At 41.3% G+C, this 26,537-nt stretch overlaps 1 protein-coding gene across 1 annotated transcript; it reads left to right on the forward strand.

The window, feature by feature from the left end:
- Positions 1–929: 929 nt before the first annotated feature.
- dsc2l (desmocollin 2 like) lies at positions 930–14,863 on the forward strand. The gene is made up of 15 exons (XM_080462994.1): positions 930–1,334; positions 1,461–1,565; positions 2,886–2,990; positions 3,377–3,532; positions 4,196–4,340; positions 4,421–4,575; positions 5,061–5,195; positions 5,278–5,463; positions 5,539–5,786; positions 6,050–6,192; positions 7,913–8,134; positions 9,644–9,865; positions 11,293–11,408; positions 11,498–11,827; positions 13,603–14,863. The coding sequence occupies exons 1-15, from the start codon at positions 1,296–1,298 to the stop codon at positions 13,798–13,800; spliced, it is 2,505 nt and encodes an 834-aa protein (XP_080319120.1). The 5' UTR covers positions 930–1,295; the 3' UTR covers positions 13,801–14,863.
- Positions 14,864–26,537: the final 11,674 nt, after the last annotated feature.

Below are 26,537 nucleotides of genomic sequence, written 5' to 3' on the forward strand. Positions count from 1 at the left end.
GACATAAAAGTTGAAATGAGATAGAAATAATTTCAATTTGCTGAATCTCATGGTTTCATTGCACAACAGTACAGTAGAATGAGCCGAAGCCAGTTGAAGCATCGACAAGAGAACAAACGATAAGCCGAGTCAATCTTATCTCTTCTCCTCCTCTTGATCAGCTCAAATCCTTTCATCTGTTCTGTTCTGGTTTATCTCATCGTGTGAATTCTGTACATTCTGATCTTCAATATGTGTTTATTAGTCCTGGATATGAAGTTATTTAGTGTCTCAATTTCATCAGACGTATTACTTCCTCGTTATTCAGCAAAAGTGCTTGGATCAGATGTTTGTATCACTTCTTTCAATCCTGTTTGTGCCTTTTTTTGCTTGTTTTAGATCGTCCATTCATCTTCTTTATGGGGGGGGGGGGGGGGGGGGGGGGTCTGGAAGCCATCCCAGCTGACTACAGCAGGTTACACAAGGACGGGTCAGCAGTTCGTCACAGGACAAACACTCATACACACACTCAAAAGGACATTTACCAACATCAGTTAAACCAAAACACAAGTCAAGTCAGCTTTATTGTCAATACGTGCAGCACAGAATTAAAATTGCGGATGTTCTAGGACTGTTGGAGAAAAATCCAGACACACACAGGAAGAACATGCAAACTAATAGAGAAAGTCTGAAAGTTTAGATCTTCCTTTTATTGTCACTGTGGCAGTTTTGCATGTTTTTAATGCTCATTTCCTCTTTGTTATAACTTTTTTTTTGTCCAAATGTGGTCATGTCGAATGTATTTATGCACTTCCTCTTTGGCAGTTTTCCCTCTCAAAATGTCATTATTCTCATGGTAGATTCCAACGTACCCACGTGTGTTGTCTTGTACCTCTGTCGATCACCTTTCCGGAGAGATGAATAATGCAATGTTTCCCCCTGCTGGCGGAGAGAAGCCGTCCAAAACTTGGAGGAGTCGCCCGGTTCGCAACTCTCTCTTCAGTCAGTTTAACAATAGAGACTCAACCCAGAGCGCAGCCCCGGAGGTGCTTTTCGCTCCCAGACCTTCGCAGGGAGGATCTTGGGTGTGTCGCCTCGCACAAGGTGTGTCCGCACCGCTGACTCACCGTCGGCGGCGACTGAAGGAGCGTCTCGCATTCGCGTCCGCGTCAAGAGCGCACAGGAGCAGCAAACGGACGAGCGGGCAAACACACCGAATAACGCTCACCATCTGACAGCCATTCGGCCACCTACACCGAGTGGACTACTCCCTCAGCGGACCAGGACGAAGTCCAGACAACTACTACTCCAAAAAAATGGCGAATAAATTAATTTTAAGCCTCTGCGTAATGCTGGTAAGCGCTCACCCTCGCTTATGTCTCTTATATATACATATATATATATATAAAGAACCTGTGATCAGGATTAAAGTATAACTCAGATGTGAAGAACTCACCGTGAGATCCGGTTTCTTCCCTCAGATCGCGCTGGTGTGTACCACTGCGGGCGGGTGGACATTTTCTGCGTCGGCACCGGGAAGTGACATGGAAGCGCACCGAGTCCGTAGAACAATGCAGGGTCAACGAGTAAGACTGCCACTGTGTGACTCACTGCTCACCGCAAACTTTCTATCTACCTGTTGGAAAAGACATGCCAGGAGAAAAGGGGGGGCTTTTTCTGTATACTCAACGTTTTTCATAGTGACTGAATGGCGAAGGATTTGAGAGAGAAAGTCTAATAAATCAACAATATGCCAAACTAATAGCACCTTTTTAGAGCTCGAACCAGTTTCTGGTTGTCTAAATACTTAAATTGTTACACAAACTAAAGCAGGTTATGGCACATTTGAGAGATTAGAGAAGCCAGTTCTACATAAGCATGACATTCTCCATTTGTGCGCTGCGTAAAAACTGAAGGAAACCTCTTCAAAATACACTTAAAAGGACAGAGATATATAAAACAAACCACCCCAGTTTCACGAGGAGAGCTCTATTTTGTTTTAGAAAAGAGATCCAGCCTTGACAATTACCTAAAAATGATATTTTATACGTGCGTTTGTGATGAAGCCTGGGGCGTTAAAGCGAGTAGTGCCTGTTCCAACAGGGTGTGCAATGTGGGTTGTAAAGACGTGATCAGATATAATGCTGTTAAATTTTTCTCCATCGTGTATTTAATTCCATAGTTAATGTAAGTATCATGGATAAGTTTCTGTGCCATGTGCGTAAATGCGCACAACTTCCTTTACTGGGTTATCTGGGACAATCAGATGTAAACAATTAAAAAAAAAAAAAAAAAAATGTCAGTTTTATTATTTGTGGGGTTTTGTCATTGTAACGGGCAGAAAAATGACACTGTTGTCAAGTTTGGAGAAGTAACACCATTGAAGTTCCACAACTTTGTTTTACTAAAAATAAATGAAATAGATCTACTCTGAAAATACTGGAAATGTGGAATTCAATGCAAATGAGGAGTGCAGGAGGATTTTGATTGGATTAGATGAGAATGTGCTTTAATCAGACTTTGTAGCTATACTTTGTAACCCCCCCCCCCCCCCACACACACACACACACACACACACACACCTCACCCACCACATTGCTCCTTATATTGACATTTAATTCCCTGTGCTGGTAGCTATGAACTTGTTGAGATAAGCAAAGCTCATTAGACCTCGAAAGGCAATGTTGGGGTAGTTTTGCATGAACTGAAAACACGCCAGCGGTCCTGTCATGTCTATGTGCTGGTCGAGGTACTGAAAAGAGAAGAATGTGTCCAAAGCTCGACTAACATTCTTTCTTTTTTCTCTCTTTCCTCTCATGAAGCCTCAAGGTTTTCCTCAAATTTTTATGTTTTTCTGCTTGTTCATGTTTTGTTTTTTAAAAAAAAAATGTTTTTGCATGTCACAGCCTATCGGTCACGGCTTCTTGAAGCGCACCAAAAGACGCTGGAGCCCTCCGCCCTTCAACATACTGGAGAATACCCCAGAGCCTTATCCCAGAGAGATCGATAGGGTAAGCTCTCTTTTAGCTTTGTTATTTTATTTACTTATTGTTTTTAAAACGCAACACATTTACTTTTCACACAACGCAGGTGTTTTCTTCTGAACAGTCCTTTCACACACTCAGACACACCCATCTGTTGTGCAACTTTCATGCAAAGCAGAGAGCTTAATTGCTATGATGCACTTTTTTTTCTAATACCTGAATGACCAGATTGAAACTGAGATCCTATTGAAATGTGACTGAGGTTGTCAAGTTGATTTTTTTTCAAATTTATCTCCCTCCAGTAAATCAACATCACAGAATAAACTTGCATGAAAGCGACCGCGGGGGGGGGTTGTGTTAACTGTCACAAACTGGTTATGAGTGAGAATTTAAATTTTTTTTTTCTGTTGTAGATTGTGTCCGATTCACAACAGAACTTCAGTGTGTACTACATCATCACAGGACCCGGCGTTAATGAGCCTCCGACCGAATTGTTCAGTCTCAGCACCGAAACCGGGATGCTGAGCGTGAACTCTGCCATCGACCGCGAGGAGTACCCATCATTCAAAGTGAGTCCGCCAGGATCATCTCTTTGTAAATGTATCGTTCTGTGGTAAATCTCTTAATATTGATCACAATGATAATCATTTTTTTGGGTACTTTTCCACTCTTGATAAAAAAAAAAAAAAAAAAAGCCACTTAGTGTGTTTCACAGGGTTTAAAAACAACCTCCACATACTAACTGCATCTAAACCAGCGGTTCTCAACTTGAGGCCTGCGACCCCCGAAGGATGGCCACCCTACAGATAGACGATAAAAACATAAACACTAAATTCAAAAATAAAAGTTTGGAGTTTTTAACATGTTGGGTGAAGAAAAAAAGTCTAATTTCAGTGTAAATAAGTGAAAAAATGTTTTTCTTTTAGAATGAAAATACATGTACAATTGTTTAAAAGGACAATAATGGCAGCTAATAAGATGTTATAATCCGTAAACTTCAAGAATATAATTTTAAATTTGTCATATTGGAAGGGTTTAGTTGGGTTCTGTTGTACTCTATCATTGTAAGAGCGCTTTGAGATGTTTGTTGATGTGATTTAGCGCTTTACAAATAAAATTGAATTGAATATTGTAATTACTAGACGCATATCATTGGATTTATGTTCATATTTTGAGGAACTGTGATATTTTCATGTGTATTAACATTCCTAACTGTTTTTATTCCTTGACAGTTGAAAGTCAGTGTTTTTGACAAATTTACACAAAGGGAGACTGACGAGCCTCTGATCATCACCATCGACATCGACGATCAGAACGATAACGCCCCGACATTCAAAGACCCCCTGGTGTTCAAAGTGCCCGAGCGCAGCGCCGTAGGTGAGAAGAACTCGAAAGCACGCAGCACTGAGTGCCATGCCGTCTTCTGTGGTTTAGACGTTCTTAAATGTTCGCCGCAGGTGAGATCGTGGGGCTGGTGAACGCTACAGACCGGGACCTGGCTGGAAGCCTCCACACAAAGATCCATTTCAGCCTCCTGAGCGGACAGGACCTGTTCGCCATCCACCCCGTGACGGGAATCATCACCACCAAAACCAACACTCTGGACAGAGAGGTGAGCGTCGAAAAACACTGTCAAAATTGAGACATTATTGTGGATTAATCCCATTATCGTAGTTAATCTGATTAACAAATGTAATGCGATTAACGCATGTGCAGTGCAGAAAGACGTTACGTGTCCACAGGATCCGTCAACGTCCCGCTTTCCATTCATTGTCTATGCGGTGCGTTGTCACTGGACCTGCCCTCATTTGCGTAAAGTGGAATTCAGCCATCTTTATGCGAACGAGGCAGTGCAGAGGCGAGCCGCCATCTTAAGCTTTTGTTTTTGTTAACACAAACTGTTAAAGGTTTTTTTTTAAGCACATTAAGTGTTTATGGTGTATATTCCTTTCTTTCTTGAATCTGTTTGCCGATTTAATTAAGATTAGTCAAAATTAATCCATTTAAAAATTTTAACCATTTGTAAGCACTATATTAGTCTTTGCTTTATTGCGATCCGTCTTTTCCTCACATCATGTCATCTCTTTCCCGCCCCAGACCAAAGACAAACATGTTGTGACCGTGCAAATCACAGACATGGCGGGTGCGGCTTCGGGTCTGTTCAACCAAGGCCAGGCTACGATTCATCTGAGCGACATCAACGACAACCCCCCCACCTTCACCAAGGCATCGGTGGGTGCTCAGGAAGGAACGAAGACACAAAAACAAGTGGAGATATCATCTGTAACGTTCCTCTGTTGGTTGTTTCCTTCAGTATCAAGCCAGTGTCCCGGAAAACGAGAAAGACAAACTCATCCTTCGGATCCCCGTCGAAGACAAAGATTTGAAAAACACACCAAACTGGATTTCCAAATTTGTGATCAGTAAAGGAAACGAGAATGGAAATTTCCGGATTGAGACTGACCCCAAAACAAATGAGGGGCTTCTGTACGTCACAAAGGTGAGCGAACGAGCATTCCTCTTTTCATTTCTGAATTTCCAAAGCGCTTTGTTCACGTGTGTCTGCTGCGTCCAGCCTTTAGATCATGAGAAGAACAAAAACGTCAACCTCCAGATCACGGCACAGAATCAAGCCAAGCTGAGCGGCACCACCGCTCAGTGGGCGAGCATCCCCGTGAACGTCGCCGTCACCGACGTCGACGAAGGCCCGGAGTTCACCGCCCCCACCGTCCGCTACACCGTCTTGGAAAACACCCCCAACGGCACGCTGATAGGAACGTACTCCGCTATGGATCCGGAGACCAAGAGCAGCGACGGCATCATGTAATCACACTGTTATGCTCAGATGGCGTCTCGATCATTCGTCTTGCATGTTTTATTTTTTATTTTTTATCTGTTAAATTGTCTTGGTATATAAAAATAAATAAAACAATGATAAATTGCATGGCGTCACCATCAGCCTTAGTCAACACATTGACTAAATTGCATCCTCCTCTTTCTGTTTCCTGTCTTAAACACTGGAGGGCAGACTTGGCTTGCTCAACTTTATGTGAACGTGCTACAATCAAGTCTCCTCTGTGTTTCAGGTATTATAAGAATATAGACCCGGCTGGCTGGATCAACATGGAGAGGACCACCGGACAGCTGAAGGTTGCCAATACAATCGACAGGGAGTCCAACTTTGTGAAGGATGGGATGTACAACATCACTGTGAAGGCTGTGGATTCCAGTAAGTTGATTAAAGTGCTCATGATGGAGCTCAGAAAGTCTAGAAACGTGTGTTTGGTAGGTTATTTCATTATGTTTTGATGCTTTTTTTGGTTGGGAAGCTGGTGCCACATTGTTTTGAGAAACAGGCTTTTGTGGGATGAGCAGCAGAGCTGAGTATGTGAGTTGCATCAATAACTTATTTGCCAAATCCTCTCCGCCACTGCTAAACACAAGATTCTGCTACTGAATCTTCTTTGGTGGTTTGGATGGTTGAAGAAAGAAGCCGTGCTGGAAGTTTAACCAGCGGCGTCCTCATGATGTGAGGTGGACCCCGTCCTGCAACCAGAGTCAGCCGACAAGTATTTCATTGGGCCGAAGTCGAAACAGGAAGTACCAGAAGCTTGAGACGAGTCTATAGCAGATTGAGCAGATTGGCAGAGAATCATTTGTGTGGCACATCGAAAATGGAATTTAAACTCACTTTCCTGTGAGAAAAGGTAGATAGATAATGTGTTTTCTTTCTGTGCAATGTTTTATCTTTTAAAGTCAAGATGCAGCCAGTAGCTTGTATGCCGATGACACACAAGTATATTTACTTCTCCCGTCTGGCTTTAGGCAGTCATTAGGGCCATGCTGCTTGGCTGATTTCCCCTTCTCCCAAAAACATCACTAAAAGTCTCCTACTGTCTTGGAGTTGTACTACAAACCAAGAAACCCTGATGTAATTAATTTTCAACCCTGATGCTCATCCCACAGATACATGTTCTTTCGACAATATCAGATTTATTGCCAAGAAGCATTGTTGCAACGAATAATTTACCCAACACACTTTCCACCTTTTGTGCAGAGTCTGACTCGAAAAGGGAAATTATTCACATTTACTTGTCTGCTGATGACACACATGTATATTTACCAGTTAAACCCACTTCTCACTGCTTCGCTTGTTCTTTACCTGCGTAGCTGACGGCAAAAAATGTCTTCAAATTGAGATCTCAGTGCTTTGGTACGGTTGGCCCACTAACTCCTCACTTTCTTTTTTTTTTTAACACACATACACAAGTCTGCCGCTCGTCTCATGAATCCATGTTCATCATACATTTCACACCATTAAACATTTAAATAAATAAACACATATAACTTATCAATCTACTGAACAAGTTTCCTCAGTTTTCAATCTTTCTTTAGAAATCAAACATGCAACTCGGAAAACGCTTTGAGCTCAGTGGATGGCCACCTACCAAACCTCTCCGAGACACAGAGTACCACTATGTACTCGTACTGCGATCCAGAAGAACAGAGGTCTGGTAAACGTGTTTAGTCAGTGTGTCAACTCACCACAGACACATTCGTCTTTATCACACCCTTTGTTGTGACAATGTTTTTTTTTTAAGTACTCCACCTTTTACTGTATCTGTGAGAAGATCCCGCCAACTCGCTTTCACCTGAAACCGCCTGTGTGACGCGATCTGATCCGACTCGTTGCGTTTTGGTGACTCATAATCTCGGCTGAAGCTCAAAGTCGGGCTCGTATCCCATCGCTTGTCACAGTCGGACAGTTCCATTTAACTTTAAGGTCGAGCCAGTGTAATTAAAAAAAATCCTCCATCTTCCTGCTCGGCGAGCGCCGACATGCCGGCATCCGCCTTGTCCCGATCTGAAAACTTTTGTGTGTGTGTGTGTGTGTGTGTGTGTGTGTGTGTGTGTGTGTGTGTGTGTGTGTGTGTGTGTGTGTGTGACAGGCTCTAAGACGGGAACGGGTACCGTCATCATCGTGGTGAAGGACGTGAACGACAACGTGCCGACGTTCCCGCCCGGCGAGATGGTGCTGTGTGAGAAGGAAGGCGAGCTGGGCTCCGTGCTGCTGGTGGCCGAGGACAAAGACCTGCCGCCGCTCTCTGACCCCTTCAGCTTCAGCATGCCCAGCGACAGCGACGGCAAATGGACTGTCCGAAGGGTTAATAGTGGGTACTTGGCTTTTACACACATGCAAACTTTACCAAAGAATTATTTTTTTTTAAATAGCATGAGAAAATTATTTTTTTTTACTCACACGTTGGAGGCGTCCAGACAGATTCATGAGTAATGTGCACTTCTGACGAACTATAAACACAAAAAGTCTGACAGATTAATCATCCAGAACAGGTTTGAGATCTGTTCCTCAAAGCTGGGACTTTAGTGCTACAGTCAGTGTAGTAGTTTAATAGTGTAATAATTTATTTGAGCCAATATTGTGATATTTTGCAGATGATTTATGCATTGAATTGAACTTTTGATGACATTATTTATGTAGCTTTGCAAATGAAATGTAATACCTGCAGCCGGTAATGTTACAATAAAGCAGTAGAACTGCATTTTGGGAGATTTTCAAGCAGTTTGCTAAACAAAAAATTGGTAGAGTGGGTGGACTTTGAGGATAGAAACTCAGCAACATTCTCAATTCTCAAAATGTACAATTTCATTACATTATTGGAAAGTTGTTACTTATTGCCTTATATTAAGAAAAATGGCCCAAAGTATTACTTTACTGGCTTAATTACAGTAATAATGTCCCAAATAGTTACTTTATTGACTTTATTACATTAAAAAAAAGACCCAAATTATTAGTTTATTACATTAATAATTTCTAAAATTATGACATTGTTGGCTTTATTACTTTTAAATTGGTCCATAATATTCCTTTGTTACATTAGTAATGGACTAAATGATTAATTGATTAACTTTCTTACATTAACATTTTCCCAAATTATTACTTTATTGGCTTTTCTATATTAAAATTTTTTGCTAAATTAGGACTTTATTGGCAGGTATCATGGAATAACAGCAACTGTTATTCAAAATGTCTTTTGTTTTTTTTTTTAACAAATGTTTCGCAATATCATTGTAGAAGTCCCATTAAATCCTGGGGTGGGCTGGTTTCACCCACAGGCCATATGTTTGGCACAACTAGTTTAGAGTAATTTAAGTGGGTTACATTTTCATCTTTTTCTTTTATCACATGGTTTTGATCCATGCACACTGGTAACTTGCGCCTCGATAGATTTGTGCCTCCTGGTGGATAAACAGTGGCTTTGACCATTTATAAAGTGCCACAACCACATCTATTGTATTTGCTGGTGAATTATTATGATTAAGTGTATTCAACTTTACTGCCCTCATAGTGATTTATCGCCAGCAGACCAGACTAAACACATTGGACCAGATTTAAAGCTGAGTAAAGCTCAGAGTTCATGTGGATTTCTGGATGTTTTTCATATGAAATGACATTGGTGAGTCTTGGTATAGAGTCTGCAACTATTGCACAAGTTATCCTTTTGCAGAATTTGTCATTTTGAATAAAGCATTTTGTCTTTATCATACTTAAATTCTATTCAGCTGACAATCAGTGGGTGAATCGTTTTCCTCTTGAGTTCTAACATTTGAACGGACGACACGTCCTTCCTGTCCCTAATGGCGTCTGATCGTTTCTCCAGACACGGCAGCTACACTGGAGCAAGTCAAAGAGCTGCCCACCGGCATCCACGAGGTCCCCGTGATGGTCACAGACCTGCAGGGCAACGGTAAAGTGCAGACGGTGAAGGTGAGGATCTGCGAGTGCCGAAACGGCGTCTGCCTGGACAAGGACCGCTCCGCCGTGTTCGGGGGGATGGGCGTGCTGGCCATGCTGCTGCCGCTGCTCCTGCTGCTGCTGCTCGGTGAGCGCCGCACCGTTTTCTCCTTTTTTCAAAATTTATTTTTTACAGATTTCACTGTGTGAAAATACATTAGATGAACTGCAAAATAAACTATTGATTTAGTCAGTTTGCAAAAAGAATATGGACGATGGTTTGAGATGAAACAAAACAGGAGGAGTTGATGCCTGCAAGTAACCGTGCTTATTTATTAAAATCATCCGGTGCTGTTATTTCGATGAAAACACAAAACTTCCGTTGCTGTTTTTTTTTTTTTTTTTTTTGTGACACTAACGCACAAGTTTTGGAAAACGGCTCCCAAGGTGGAACTTTTCGAAAATGCTGTGATTTCATCTGCGTGTAAACGGGCTAAAATGAGGCTTTCTGGAAAGGCTCCGGCTCCCACTCCTCGTAGGCTACGGAAACGCTGCTGTTGCGCACATGCATCACAGTCGTCGTAAATAATTCTTCTGCACAGGCGCGAGTAGATGGACAACAACAACAACAACAACGTTTGTCTTCAAAATGTCATGACTCCCAGTCCATAGTCTCCTGGGAGACTCACCATCATAGCAGTAAAACTTCATCTTTCTGTCCATACGAGTGTCTGCGGTCTCGCCATTTTTCAATGTTTATACACCGAATAAAATGTATTAGGATGAACCATTTAACAACAAGAAACTCAGGTTAAACAAACATTTCTGATACAAACTGAAAAACTGCTTAGTCGATTTTTTTTTGACTGTTGGGTATTATTCACTGTGCCCAGGTGTGTGTGATTTCATTACAAAAATAGACAACAGCAATTAACACGACGTCGATTTCACCGTTTCTGCCGTTTTCCGTGTAAACAAACATCTTTTTCAGAATGTTTCTTTGTAAACGCGAAACCTTTCCTGCTATAAATTGATCGCAAAGCACAGACGACTTTTTTTTAAAGTGACCAACTTCATCAGTATTACTATTATTATTATTATTATTATTATTATTATTATTATTATAACGTTCAGTTGGCCCACTGTGAGAATAAGGTTCACCTGCAAAAACGTACGCAAACAGAAAGCCCAATGTATTTGCGTGAAGCTGCAATTCTGGAGGATCCTTAGTGAATCTGGCCCTTGGAGTCACCTGAAGCACCTTCATGGCCTTTTGGAAGAAACCAAAGTACCTTTAGAAAAAAAACAAAAAACATTCATGCACATTAGAAGCAGGAATCAACCAAACACACATCAAGACATTTTGAGCCTCGATGATGAAACATTAAAAGTTCTCACGTTTCCCACAGCTTGTAATTGTGTTTGAAGACTCTGCAGCTCACACATTACTTTCTGAAAACTGACACGTATGAAGGGATGCTGCAGGTTTCTTTCCCCTCGTGGCCTCGTTATTGTTTCCTGCCTCACATGTTGCCGTCTTTGTAAAACGTGCTTGTTTTTTTTTTTTAATTGCAGGTGTGCTTCTTGCACTTTTCTGCGCCACGAAGATGGAGAAAATCCCACTGGACGACGTCGGCGACAGCGGAGGAATCCTGCTCAAGTCCAACACCGAGGCCCCGGGAGACGAAGTGGTACGTGCGCGCCGACTGCAGCTTGTCATCAACGTGTAGGAAACCCCGATCTTCATCTCTTTTTTTTTTTTTGGTTTGTTTGTTTCAAGGATTCGAGTCGCATCAACATCCCCATGATCGGCACGGAGTCGACGAAGGGCGGGGTGAAGTCGGTGGCTCCGAACATGGGCTGGATGGGCGATAAGAGCGCCAGCACCATCGGGGGGCAGAGCGTCAACGAGAACGGATTTTACAAGAACGGGTTTTCCACCACCGCCAACATGCAGGAGTACCAGTCCACCCAGTACGATGGTCAACAGTTTGGAACTCTGGGCACCGGGATGACCTACGACTACCGCACCATGGGCACCATGGGCACCATGGCCCAGGACTCGAGTTTCATCAACACCTGGAGAACCAACGGCATCTGTCTGCAAACGGTAACGTCGTTTCCACGGGAACAGCCGTGTTGATTTAAGATGTTTTAAAAAAATAAAAATAAAAAAAATGAGCGGAGAGAGAATGAAAGTGTCCACGTTTGATTCCCTGAGGTTTAATAACGTCTTTGTTATCTGTCAGAGCTTAGCTAACCCTCATGTGGAATATAGTCTTGTTCTCTAAGCCCTGATAGTATCCTCTGTCAACTTTAATATTTCTCAACTTCTTGGTGGGAAATATTACTTCTCTAACTTGCCGGCGAGTTGGTCGTTTCGCTGTGTAATATCCGACTGTCTGTCATATCCGGAGCGGCGGAGTATCTCCCCTCCCATCTCCCAGGCCCACGTCCACTCGGTGTAATAACCAGGGCATGGACGTAACGACGGACAAACACAAGCTCATGTAGGGAGAGGCTAATGTTAGTTTAAAGATTGAAAATGTTTATCACATCTACTGTGCATGCAGGCTAATGGATCGTTTATGTTTCTGTCATCAGGACTGAGTCAGTGCAGGATTAATGAAGCTCTCCTCCGTCCACAATAAAGATATAGCTGCTCTACAACATTTTTCATAAACGTGCTGATATTTAGTCAATGTAACTGCTTTACTTTCTGTATTTCACTGCATTAATGTCTAACAAATGATCACATCACTGTCAAAAAGTGCCATTTTGGGGAATTTGCACACAATCTCAAGTACTATTCCCTCTGTGTGATCTACTTTGTTACTTTTAGAATTAGAAGTCGCTACTGAATACAGCCACAATTTGAATTTATATGATTTATATGATATAGCAAACTTTAAGTTGCACCTGAATAGTTGTGGAACCCAAAGGGGAGAAAATATCTATATAAGTTACGCTGGTGGATATTAATTCTTCCCAAACTGCAAAAAGAACTACAATGGATAAAAACACTTACAAAAAATTAAAAAATTTTAAACTAAATTTGAATAAAAAAAATTAAATGACTGAAAATACTTTTCTTTTTTTCTTTTTTTAAATGAATAAAAAAATTGCTAAAACACCTAAACTGGCTTAAAAGACAAAAATAAAAATAAAAAAAATGAATTTTGGGCTAAAAGACCTAAAATGGCTAAAACGATTAAAATGGCTCAAATAAATAAAACTCAGCCTCAGTTTTCCTAAAAACCTTCATACGATAAAATTGCTAAAGCTGCTAAAAGTTCAAATTTAATTGAAACTGCTGAAAGAACTATAACATTTAAAATGGTGAAGACTTATTTTGTGGCTCCAGACAAATTTATTCGTCTGTTAAAACGGCTCCTTTGGAGGTTGCAGACCTCTCGATCTCACAATAGCCTAAAGAACGGAGGGGAAATTTCTCATTTTGTAGAGCAACATACTTTCCAAAAGTTTCTTACTCCCTATAATATTTGGCTTAAATTCTGCTCCTGGACAAATTTATTTGTAACGATGTGTGAAAAATATAATAATGGCGGTTTTCTGTGGCTCTATATCAACATTACATTGTCATACAGTGACATCTAGTGGCCTCAGATGGTATTTACTGGTACATGTTAACATATCGTCACATGAAAGCTAAACGACTTTTAAACATCATCAGAAAAGGCTGCTTGTAGCCTGGGAAATACGGTAATTTTTTGTAATTGATTACAGTCAGGCAGTAGAATTATGGCTATGTAATTCTATTTACCGTATTATCCAGACTATAAGTCACACTTTTTTGTGAGAAACTGAAAAAATTTTTGTCTAGAAAATAGAATAATTGATAATTTTCCAACGTTGCCTTCACAGAAACTTGAATATCTGGGAAATGAGGAGGACGGGCGCTACGCCGACGACTACCCGCATGACTACGGCTACGAGGGCGTGGGTTCGGCCGCCGGCTCCGTTGGCTGCTGCAGCGACTTCGGCGGCGACGAGAGCCTGGACTTCCTGAACACGCTCGGACCGAAGTTCAACACTCTGGCGGACGTTTGCAGGAAAACATGAATGCTCTCGCTCCCCGAGCAAACAGTGTTCACCTCCGGGCCAAACGGGACGCCGAGGCCCGGGGACAAGCTGCGGCACGCCCCGAACATGAATGAGAAAGAGAAGCAAGTGGTGCCAGTGTGTGTGTGAGTGTGTGCACACGTGTATGAGTGTGTGTGTGTGAGTGTGTGTACACGTGTATGAGTGTGTGTGTGTGTGTGTGTGTGTGTGTGTGTGTGTGTGTGTGTGTGTGTGTGTGTGTGTGTGTGTGTGTGTGTGTGTGTGTGTGTGTGTGTGTGTGTGTGTGCATGTGCGTTGCTTTTAGCTGTTTCAATTCTTCGCAGCTTCCTGGTTTAAAGTCTTTTGCACTGAATAAAACTTTGCGGATGTACATACTTTTTGTAGCGTCTAACCGTGTATTAACGTGTGTAACAACCAGTAGCGTAAAAACTTCGGCCATTCTGAGTGTAATAAAGACAATAATGTAATAAAATAGTGAAAGATGTTTCCCATCCAGAGAGTATTACAGAGTGTGTATCCTCAATAAATGAATATGTTGACTATTTTTCATAAGTAAACTGCACAAAGCCTGCAAGAAATGCAGTATTATTTATGTACTATTATCGGTCGCATGTTATTACATTTTGAGAGGATTTTTTTGGCAACATTTGATTATATGTCATTACATTACAGGCTTTATTACAAGGAAAAAGGCTCAAATTATGATGTTATTGGCAATCCTTACATTATTGGTTGTTACAACTTCAGAGTTTCGGTTTCACAGGTTGTTTTTTTTTGTGTTAATACATGAAGTGAGGGAGTTCTTTATAGATTCATAATAACTCTGGGTTATAGTTTTTTTTTTTTTTATTAATCATTGGAGAGATTGTTTGTAATTCTGTGGCTGATTGTAATTGTCTGTTCAATTTCATAGTTTTTAAGAGTTTTTTAAAAGGATGCTTTTGAGAAAAAAAAAAGAAAAAAAAAAGGGTTGAAAAGTGCCTTTTTTGAAAAAGAAAAAGAAAAAAGGAAGTATTTCAAATGGCAATATTTCATTAAAAGAAAAAGAGATGTTTTAAGTGTGGTTGACTTGCACTTGCTTCACAGTGAATCATGCGGCAATAATGTGCAGAGACACATTCCAGCCTCCCGTCAGCGAGGTTATTGCCACATTCTCACAGTAATCCTGTGAAAGTCAGCACAAGGGCGTGAACGAGGGAGGGAGGGAGGAGGGGGGGGGGGGGGGGGACGGGTGTCACCCACGCTGCCTGCTCCAGTTTGAATTAATGGGCGGGCCAAAGAGGAGAAGCAGAAGAAGAAAAGACCTGCTGATGTTCCCTGAAGCTGAAACTAAACCCAAAACGTAAAACGAAACCAGTCAGTTTCTTCTTTATTTATTCATCTTTAAACTTGTGGCATTTGTGGGATGAGCAGCAGGTCTTCTCTCACTGCAGCTCCAAAAAGTTTCATACTTCAGCTTGTTTACATATTCGGGCGAAAAGGGGGGAAAAAAAACCCCCTCCGGTGCTCGGCGTCACTGAAAACGGCTCCCAAGGGGGAACTTTATGAAAACGCTTCGACTTCGTCTCCATGGAAATGGAGGGGAAATTTAACCATTAAAAGAATGCTCCAACTCCGTCTCCATGGGAACAGAGGGAAATACAACCCTTCAAAGCAACTTTTTGAAAACAGTCTAACTCTGCGGAAACCGGTGAAAAGACAACTTTTTGAAACGGCTCCAACTGCGTCTCCATGGAAACAAACAAAACAATTTTTTGTTAGTTTTCTAAATTCGTCTCCATGGAAACAGAGTAAAGCACAACTTTTTGACAAAGGCTCCTACTCCTCTGGGGAAACGGGCACGAAAACGCAACTCTGGTCCCACAGAAAAAAGGAATGATGACTTTTTTTCTTGTCTGATAGAAAATCAAAAGTACATAATAACCAAATATTGAGAGTCTGTCTTCCACACAAAGAATGTCCAGGCATGGAAAACAAATAATGCTTGAATTAAATACAATATACAACAAGTGTATTTTCAATAAATATTTATACAATAAAAGTACTACATGCAGGAGGCGTTGTCGGATCACTCCATCTTTATTCATGTGTTTCACAAACCGCTGACAAAAATATTCTGATTAAAGAAAAATACATGCTTGTGTACGACCCACACAACCCGAGGAAAATGAAAGCAAAATACCCATAAATATGAAAGAAATATTAAAAATGTCAAATGTTCAAGTATTCATGAAAAATGTTTATTATACTGTGAGCTTTAAAAGCTATAAAGTTATAAAGGCTGATCATGCAAGTTTTTTTTTTTAACTGAATATTGAGATGAAACAACAAAAGAAAACTCTCTCTCTCTCTCTCTCTCTCTCTCTCTCTCTCTCTCTCTCTCTCTCTCTCTCTCTCTCTCTCTCTCTCTCTCTCTCTCTCTCTCTCTCTCTCTCTCTCTCTCTCTCTCCCGGTGAATGATTTCTAGGTGTGTCCCTGTAAAGGATCAAAGTCTCGACCAGCTGAGTTAATGTTTACCTTCACATCTCCGCCTCACTGTTCTCCTGTTAGACAAACACTCCTGAGTACATGAAAAGACTCACTTATGTGTGAATCTTTTAGGCCATCTTTATTGTAATAAACAATAACATGAATTCAAAATGTCTGTAAAAAAGATAAATCAATATATAGAAATGATAAAAACTAAATAAAACTGAAAAAAACCCATTTATTTCAAATAAAATGTAGAAAGTAAAAAGTAAAAATTGACTTCTAACAAAGAGTTTTGTTTTTTTTTCAATCTATTTATTTTCTTTTATACATTTTTTGTTGTTTCAATTGCTTTGTATGCGTTTCCTATAATTAAACTTTTCCCCCCCCCAAATTTTCAATCTTATTTTTACTTTGTTACGCTTGACTTTTAATTGTATTTAATGCAAGACTTCAACATTTTAACTGAAGTAAAATAAAATAAAATAAAATAAAATAAAATGAAATAAATAAAATAAATAAAATAAATAAAATAAATAAAATAAATAAAATAAATAAAATAAATAAAATAAATAAAATAAATAAAATAAATAAAATAAAATAAAATAAAATAAATACTATTAAACAATCACATTAAAATAATTATTACAAATACTACTACTACTTCTAATATTGAGTACATACAGCATATAAACAACCTAGTTGTGGATAAAAAAAACAATGAATTTGATCTGAAATGTTCATTTTGGTCAGAGTTTTATTCTTCGATGCTAAAGCAGGTTAAAACCAGGAAGGAGCCGGTCAGTTTGAAGAATGTAAAGAGACAAAAGTACAGAAATTAATCTTCAAAAAGTATCTAGAAAAACAAATACTCAACTAAATGGCGTTAAAAATGTATTTAAAAAAAAGAACATTTATTATCATTACTTTGTCCCTCTGTCTATTAAAAATACTTCATTAGTCACATGTACACTAACTTTAAATACATTATTCAGAGCACTTTATAAACATTTTCAATATAATGAGCTCAGCAACATTATTCCCAAATCTTCATAAATAAATAAAACTAAATTCAAATCCCTTCCGAGTGCTTCATCTGAGGAGGATTATGGATTATTAATTCAAAGATGATACACTTTACTACTTTTCTGTGCATAAAAGAGATGAAACAGAAATAATACAAGGGGGTCCTGGAGTGTCCTGGGGGGGTCAGTCTGTCATGTGACTGCACTGAAGGGGATTTAGTCTGACAGCACACAGGAAATGAAAATGGAAAAAAAAAAAAAAAGAGAGGATGTATTAATTCTTGGAATGAAACCGGACTCGCTTCGATCAAACACTGCTGGGATCTTGTTAAAAATACAACAATATTATCCGCTCAGATTAAAATAATACTGTCACACTTAGAGGAGGATGTGAACGAGATGTGAAACATCAAGGCTTTTTTTTTCTTCTTTTCCGTCTCTCTATTCTTTTGTTTTTGCTCCAAATCCCACCGGGCCCAATTAGGAAGAGTCTTGAAAAGTCGTTTAACTCAGAATAATGAAAATAAGCAGCTCGCTCAGAAACCTAAAGGAGGGAGAGAGACAGCAGCTCTGCAGCCATCTTTCACCTTTTAATTACAAACCCATGCATTTGTAAAGTTTTTACTTTTGTTTCTGGAAGAATCCGGGACGAGCCGGACGAGTCGCAGCCTCCTTTCTCTCTCTGCTTGTGACGAAGTGATGACTTAGCATCGGGTCTTGGGAGTGAATCATTTCACAGGCAAGTTATTTATGGGCGCTCACTCCTCCAGCGAGTGTGAAATCTGTCGCTGGAGTTCAAACTGAGAGCCGGGGAGAGTCTCCTCTTGCCGATCTTCACATATTATATTATCACATATTCACTTTTAATCAGGTCAAAATTATTCAGTAAACCTGACTTTTGAATAAAATTACCTTGTTTGTGATTTATTTACAGTAGATTACATGTCCACCTACTTTTGAGGTCAATTTGAGCTGCGTGTGCTCAAAGGTTAAAGGTTAAAAGTGCACTCCACAATTTATGTAACACCACTTGCGTGCATTAGGTGGCAGTAGTGAGTCCGTTTCTTTTGAAAAGAAAAGAGATGCAGGTTTTGCTAGTTTTTTTTTCAATTTAAAAATCGAATTAATAGATGGATACCTCTGGATTAAAGCCCCGTTTACACAAAGTTTTAAGTTTGAATTTTTTGCTTCAGAAAACTTCAGTCTTCTGTCCATTAGCTTGCCAGACCACAAGATGGCGCTGCCTGATGCTTTTGTATTGAAACCACACACACACGCGCGTGCACAGAGAATAACACACTGTAAACATTAACAATGGGAGTAACACAGACGTTCGTACGGCCAGACGACCAAGGTTGGATGTTTTCACGGCGACCCTCGGCTCTCGTTCTGTCTTTTCCCTTGAAAACGTTGTCGTGTAAACGTGGCCCGACAAGCAAGGGCGGGTGTGTAAAACAAACAGCAGTTCATCGGTCAAATAGAACCCATCTCGGGTTGGGTCGGATCTCTAAAACGACAGATCGCACTGTTTCAGCGGCGTTTAGCGCGATTGATTTAACGAGATCACTGTAAGGCCGTAAAGCCAATAAGGTATTTAACTTTCACTTATGTCTTGCCAGGAGCATCGCTGCTGTTCGAAATGTCCTTTTCTATTTTTATTCCACCGTTCAAGGTTACACCAAGGGCCGGTTCGAATCCTCCCGAGAGCCAGTTTTGGCCGACGGGCGGCCATGTTGGACACCCTTGGGTTACAATTAGCCTGTTAGCCCGCTAACGTCACTGCCTACGGAGGGCAACATATGTGAAGATTTCACTTCTCAGTTCTTTGATTAGCTCAATCTTTCAAATGAAAAAGAATATCACATACTGTACCTTTAAGGCCTGCTGCACAAAAACAACAAGCTCAGCTGTCCTAACATATGGTGTGTGTGTGTGTGTGTGTGTGTGTGTGTGTCTGTGTGTGTGTGTGTGTGTGTGTGTGTGGGGGTGCCTGGGGAGCTGCAATGACAAAAATACCTAAGCAGCAGCAATTAAAACGACAACAAACGGGAGTTTTAGATAATTTCCTGAAGGATAATCAAATGCATGCCCTCCCCGTGTTGGAGCACTTGCTGCTGATAATCCCACAATAATTCAATAGACCACTTTGTGTGTCCAGCCCTTATCGGTGCTGCTTGAGCCATCACTTCCAGTCACTTCTGTAAAGATGCAATTAATTCTAAAGCAGGAGCGTGAAATTAATTTATTGCTCGTAATTAGTTTTCGTCATACTGTGAAAACAATCTCCGCAGATAGGGTGTTTTCACCCTCCACCAGAGAGTCTGAGGACACTTGGCTTCATCTCGGTTCAATATGGAGACGACTCCAGCCTCCAGCTTGCCAAGATTATGGAGCACAGACGACGTCTTAACCCCCTGTTGACTTTGGCCTCAGGATTTACTGCTTTAAGTGGCACATGTGAGATATTTTAGTGGCTATCCATGCCATAGTGAACAAATTATTATTATTTTTTTCCTCTTCTTCAATGTGCCCCGGGAGAGAATAATCAGTTCAAGCACAGATGGAATTTAGGTGAGTTTGTGGATAATCTAATCACAATCAAGAGGACGTATTCAGATTCACTGTGATGTACTTGTACCAGAGGCAGTGATCATGCTTTGTTCCCCCCCCCCCCCCCCCATTCATTCAGGAAGGAGTGTCCATTCCCTGACGTTCGAGGGACGGACACTAGGTGGCAGGCTTGTATCTTCCCTGCAGCAGCTGCATGCTTGAGGAGTATTTGTGGAAGGACTCGGCTCCCAGTGAAGACTCTCCCTGGCTTGACTCGTGTGTAACCGAACACCTGGAATCACTTCAAATTAGGCTGCGGAGTCACAACAGCCCAGCTGAAAAGTGAAGTGACGGGGACGGCCGGTGGCAGGGGCCCCGGCTCACTCTTTGATGCGCGGCATCTGTCTGACTGTCACGTGCTCCACATCCCCTTCAGTGGTGTTTAGTGTCACTTATCTAACACCATCAGGCTTCTCATTACATGTGCGCCGCACCTCCGCGCTCATTACCGCTGGAGGGAGATTGGAAGAGACCGCCGCATCACTCAAGAGGCCGTGATGAAGAGAAACTGACGCCGGTAATAAGAATTCATCTCAAAATTTGCCCATCTAATGGTGGGAATGTGACAATATGACAAATCGCAACCCAAACGGGGACAGTGACGAGCCTCTGTCGTCTCCGAGGGACATTGTTTGATTTACAAGGACAGAGAAAGAACATCCTGGTTTGTCAGTCTGACATAAATCTTGATGTGGTGTTGAAAGACGTTTTCTTTAAGTAAAGAAACGTGTGTATATGTAGATAACACACACACACACATACACATACACAGTACGTTGACTGTACTTTACCACAGTTCTAAGCATCATACTTCATTTGTTCAGCTAAACCATCGTCTTCGTACACGTGCGGCGTTCATGTCCGCACCACCATGGATTGTTTTCTCTCAGTTTGGAGTCTAATAACAGCCGATTGAATTTTCACTTGGTTTCGGATTTGGACTGATGTGATTCAATTCCGTAAAAGTTTCACAAATTTTTCATGATTTTAAGCCAATTTGAGTTTGCATAGTTAAGGCGGGTCACATGTTGATGGTGAAATCCTAAAAAACTCAAGAATGTCCTTTAAAAAAACAAAAAAACAACCTGTATTTTTGAATATAATTTGAATTCCTGCATTTAAAGTTTGCTGATATAAGCACCAGATATTAGAAAGCAGTTTTCAATTTCAGAGTTTTGTTTTTGTCACCATGAGAATCAAACACTATTCCCGGTTTCCATATCTATCACAAATAAACAAAGGGTATAATAAAGTAGGATACTCTTCTGAAACGTGTGGGCTGAGCAGTCATTGAGGTGTATTTGAGTGAACTGCACAAACAAACTTTTCCTCCATTAGCTATGCAGGAGCTTAAATTGCCTGTTAACGATGTTTGTCTGAGGCATTGCTTTTCTACCTAAACTTCCATATCATTCTCAGTCCGCGCGCAGCCCACATGTTAATGAGGCTCAGAGAGACTTCGATAACACCTTGCGAGTCTTAATTAATCCAAAGAATTCATCTTATAGAGAAAACATAAATACCAAATTAACTCCATCCATTACATCCATGATAATTCACAAAAAAAAAAAAAAAAAAATAGCTACAGAAATGGAAATATGCATTACTTAATTAGTCTTCTGTGTGTTTGCCAGAGGTGTAAACATGGTAGATATTTATATCCGCCGCAGTAGTATTATTACAGTCGGAAATCTTGGCTTTAAATGAGCAATATGTAAGATTTACGTCACACCTCTGGTGGATAATCGGTCACTTTAGTCACTTTAGTCTGATTAACTGAGTTTCGGCTCTTTGGCTTCAGTTTGCTGCAATAAGTAAAGGTTTTATTCCGCCCGGTAGTCGGGATGAGCGTCAGTATTTGGTGGGTTAACTATTCTTTCTGCTGCTTCTTTGAATACATCACCTTGTGGTGCAAAGTAGTATTACACACATCTACATAATGTGGGTTCAGGTAGCGATGAGGCTATGGCATCAACTTTTTAGCATTGTTATTTATTTATTTTACAGTTTTACTCTCTGACAATGGTGGTTTTGTACAGACGGAGCATTTATGTGATTTAAAAAAAAGAAAAAAAGTTTAGATACATTAAAACTTGTTTCTGTGTGGACGAGGCCTAAACAAAACTATGTCAAATCCTACCTTTAAAGGTGTGTTAATGATGATTACAGTGAGGAGGAAAGCAAACTTCTTTCTTTTGGTATTGTGGATGTTGAGGAAGCACTTGTTGCATCTTTTTTTTTTAAGAATAAATTCATATTTACCATGAAATGTTTCCTGTTGATTTAATATTTCATGTTTTTCTTGTTCTTGGCTCATGCCCGTGCTCAGTTGAGTCCAGTGGTATTACAGGAAAACAATAAGTGACATTCTGACCTTGAAAACAAGTTATGGTGCAGAACTTATCATGTGGTGGTTTCAAACTGGTTTCATACTTTCACTCGATAAATATTGAGGTTTTGTTTTCTTTAGGAAAATAACTCTTCTGAAAAACATGTTAAACCGTACAAGACTTTACTTTAAAACTCAATATATACATTTTAAATCAAAAACATGTTTAAAAAAAATCAGTTTTAGACCATTTTAATGGGTCATATTATTTAAAATTCACTTTCTAAAGGTTTTCCAACAGTACTAATCGTCCCCATACCTGGACTGACGTCCCAGAAGTGAAGACAGTCTGTCCTCTCTCTCCCTGGCTTATTTCAGTTTTTAAAAAGTGTGTTGCTCCATCCAGCCAATCGGAAATCAAACCCTATGTAGTGTCATCGAGGGGTTTAGCCAATCATAATCAAGGGAGGCCCTCTTTTTGACTCCTCCCACAATTAGGCAGCTCTGCTCTGGCACATGGCACCACGAGAGGAAGTACTTCCTCCTCTTCCCAAGATGGGCATGTGTGGTTTATACAAGATGAACTCACTGGGTCTCTTGTTTTGCTTTGACACAATTTGAACTACTTAAAATCAAATCAAATCAAACTTTATTTATTATACATATTTTAAAATGAACTCCTGTTTCTGGAATCTCAGGGTCTTTTAGACAGGGTGACACATGTATTCATCATTTGATTAAGATATATGTTTGAACGCTTTCTGAGGCATCTTCTTCTTGTTTGTTTTTGGCTGCTAACCTCCATCTCACCCTTCCTCCCGCCTCCTCCGCTGCTCCAACCGAACCATCTCCACAGCATCCTCCACAGCATCCACGGATCCTCTCCTCCTGCCTTGCAGCTCCATCTCCTTCATCCTTCATGTAAAATAGCCGCTATCTCTCCTCTGCACATGTCCAAACCATCTCAACCTGAAAAGATAATGAGTGCGCTGACATTTGTAAATACCGTCTAAATGAGTGTGCCATTAGTCTCTGTGAATTCATTGAGAAGTCCATGTGATCATTATCCCTCAGAAGCCTTTTTAATTTTTTTTTTTTTTTTGTGGTAATAGGTGCAAACGAGGACACGGCTGACACACAGCAGAGCAGCTTTCTGCATTTCTCTTAATAGTTAAAAGTGCGTAACAAGATAAAAGCTTCACTTTCATCCTCAGTTTCCTAATGATGATATGACACCGGATGACCGAGCCGCCGCGCTCTTCTCTCTCCACCCATGGAGCGACGGAACAGCAACAGCTGGGTGAAGGACAACAGCCTCACACTCATTACTGTTTCAAATGATGAGCTGAGGTCGTCTGCTTGTGATCCCATTCAGCGCCGCAGTCGCACCTCAGAGCCACATCAAAGACACGAGGCCGCGCTCGGCCTTTATTGAACAAAAGTGCTGCAGAAGTGCAGTAAAGTTTATGTCAGGCCGCCGACACAGGACACACACATACACACACACACATACACACACGCACGCAACGCAACGGCGGCGCGAAGGCTCCTGTTCATTACGCCTCATCCAGCTGAGGCTTACACTGCAGTGCACACTCTCCGTTAGGTAGTTGGGCTTTGAAAATTGTTCTGAGAGAACTTCACAGCTTGTGCTGGTCCTGCTGCTATGAGGCAGAAGTGACTTCTGCGGCTGTAGCATGTCGGAGTACAACACAGCATAATCTGTTTAATGAATACACCAGAAGAAGGGGGGGGGGGGGGGGGGGGGCACAATCACAAGCCTCGAGAGAAGAGATCTGACTGAGAGACTCAGTGTGACGTTGTTGCCCGTCAGAAGCACCACATATTAGCACAGGGGCCTCATACGTTTGTGTTTTCCTCTGTAGTCGTCATAATCAAAGTGAGCCCTCTGTCATGTCTCACTAACTGCTGGAATTTAACAGCTGAACCGCTCGGATTTAGCAGGCGAACATGGCGGGATCAGCAGAGTGCTGAGTAGAAAGAAAAGCGATAGACGGGGTTAGACAAGCCGAGGAGATGAGGATAAACAGATAGATTAGGAGCATGAAAAGAGAAGCAGCACAGAGCCTGACAGGTGAGGCTCCGACTCTGTTCAGCCTGCCTGCATTCAGACGCACACCTTGTGATTTAATCTGATTTAAATACCTTCTGCTATGGATGGATTTATTCAATTTGATCTTTTTTTTTTTTTTTTTTTTTTTTTAATTCTTCAAAGAAATAGGGATAATGGAAGATAGAATAAAGAAGTTTACTTGTCTTTTGTTTATATATTGCCTTTTTTCCCTGCATCAACTTTCCTCTTGGTTGGTTTTCTTTGGTATCATCTATCCGATTATTTTAAAAGTATTCATATTTAATTTTCAGATTCTTCTAGAAACATGTTGTTTATATTATAATTTTATATTTTTGAATTTAATTAAAAATTCTGGTTTTATCAGATTTTTCACATGAGCATTTTTTTTTTTAATTTACAAAAATACATGTGTTTCTTGTCTTGTTTCTCTTGAAAATAGTTTATTTTATCAAGAATTTAAATTACCAAAAAAATCTTGTTCAATACGACATTGCTATTTCTTTCTTAATTAGTTTAATAATTAGTTTTAGCCTGTTTTTAACCCTCACTCACGTTGTCTTCATCATTCATTCATTCATGTCTTGATTTTTCACATTTATTTTTATTGCTTATAATTCATCTGCTACAAATATCCACAATGGCGAGTACATGGAATTCGTATGTAGAGAAGTTGGATTGAGCGAGAAGATGGAGCGTGAGATCGACAGGCGGCTCGGTGCAGCGTCTGCAGTTATGCGGTCGCTGTATCGGTCCGTCGTGGTGAAGAAGGAGCTAAGCCAAAAGGCGAGGCTCTCGATTTACCAGTCGATCTTCGTTCTTACCCTCACCTAGGGTCATGAGCTTTGGGTCATGACCGAAAGAACGAGATCCCGCTTGTAATGAGTTTCCTCCGTAGGGTGGCTGGGCGCACCCTTAGAGATAGGGTGAGGAGCTCAGTCACCAGGGAGGAGCTCAAAGTAGAGCCGCTGCTCCTCCGCATCGAGAGGAGCCAGCTGAGGTGGCTCGGGTATCTGTTTCGGATGCCCCCCGGACGCCTCTCTCGGGAGGTGTTCCGGGCATGTCCCTCCGGAAGGAGACCTCAGGGCAGACCTAGGACACGCTGGAGGGACTATGTCTTTCGGCTGGCCTGGGAACGCCTTGGGGTCCCACCGGAAGAGCTGGAGGAAGTGTCTGGGGCGAGGGAAGTCTGGGCTTCCTTGCTTAGACTGCTGCCCCCGCGACCCGGCCCCGGATAAGTGGAAGAAAATGGATGGATGGATGGATAGTGAAGTTGGATTGTCGTTCCGGTGACTCTCTACTATAAAGGCACCATGTCGCAGGAGAACACGGCCTTGGAGTCACGACACTCTGGATAAAACGCTGCTGTTATTGTTATTCCAAAATGAAAGTTTTCTGTTTTCACTTGTAAACGATGCACATAAACTCATTGAAGTGATTGAAAAAGACTTTTCTTTCTTTCACACGCCAGCGGAGGGCGAGGGCGTTTTCCGGGGAGGTTTGGCGGCGAGCTGATGTCAGGGACCGAGGGTCCCCGTCCCTCCACCTCCTCCTGCAGTCTGGATCCATACGGCTGATGGGACGGGCCTCGTGTGCGTAGCTGCAGCTTCTCCCTCGCCGCCGCCGGCTGCACAAAGAGACGTCGGCTGACTACAAAACACGGCCTCACCCGGGGTCACGCCCCGCTGACCACACCGTCTCACTGTGGGCTTTAATTGGCCCGCTGCACATTTCACTCCGGGGAGTGTTTTGACACTGTAGGTGTCAGAACGAGACGAGCGAAAGGTTTGGAAATTCGCCGCCCAAATCCCGGCCCCCTCAAGACCTCCGAGCTCATTGGCCACAGCACACAAATCTCCATATTGATGAGGGTGCTTAGAAAGTTTTAGAGCCGGGAGTCACCACTCAGATTCAAAATAAACAAAACAGAAACATATGCGAGGATTACTGGACTTCATGTAAACATTTAAACAGCTTTAGGGATTCTCTATAGCGACGATGCTGAGAGTTTTATTTTTTATTTTCTGAAATCTTCTCTCTTCAGCCCAGCGCTGCGTGACCTGAGCACAAATATGTCTGGGAGACATGACGAGGGTAACGAAAGCTAAATGCTAAACCGCACGGAACTCAAGCTTCAGTTGAACTTCACCGAGTTCTTCTTCTCTGAACGTGAACTCATAATATATTAATGTTTATTGAGCCGTTCGGGCGG

This window comes from Lipophrys pholis, assembly GCF_963383615.2.
Source record: "Lipophrys pholis genome assembly, chromosome: 1".
Lineage (NCBI taxonomy): Eukaryota > Metazoa > Chordata > Actinopteri > Blenniiformes > Blenniidae > Lipophrys > Lipophrys pholis.

Bases quoted from the DNA above. Each gene is read 5' to 3' on its own strand.
- dsc2l (XM_080462994.1), top strand. From the start codon at position 1,296: ATGGCGAATAAATTAATTTTAAGCCTCTGCGTAATGCTG. The intron at 9,866-11,292 runs GTGAGCGCCGCA...TTTTAATTGCAG, and splicing joins GCTCCTGCTGCTGCTGCTCG to GTGTGCTTCTTGCACTTTTC. The intron at 11,409-11,497 runs GTACGTGCGCGC...GTTTGTTTCAAG, and splicing joins AGGCCCCGGGAGACGAAGTG to GATTCGAGTCGCATCAACAT.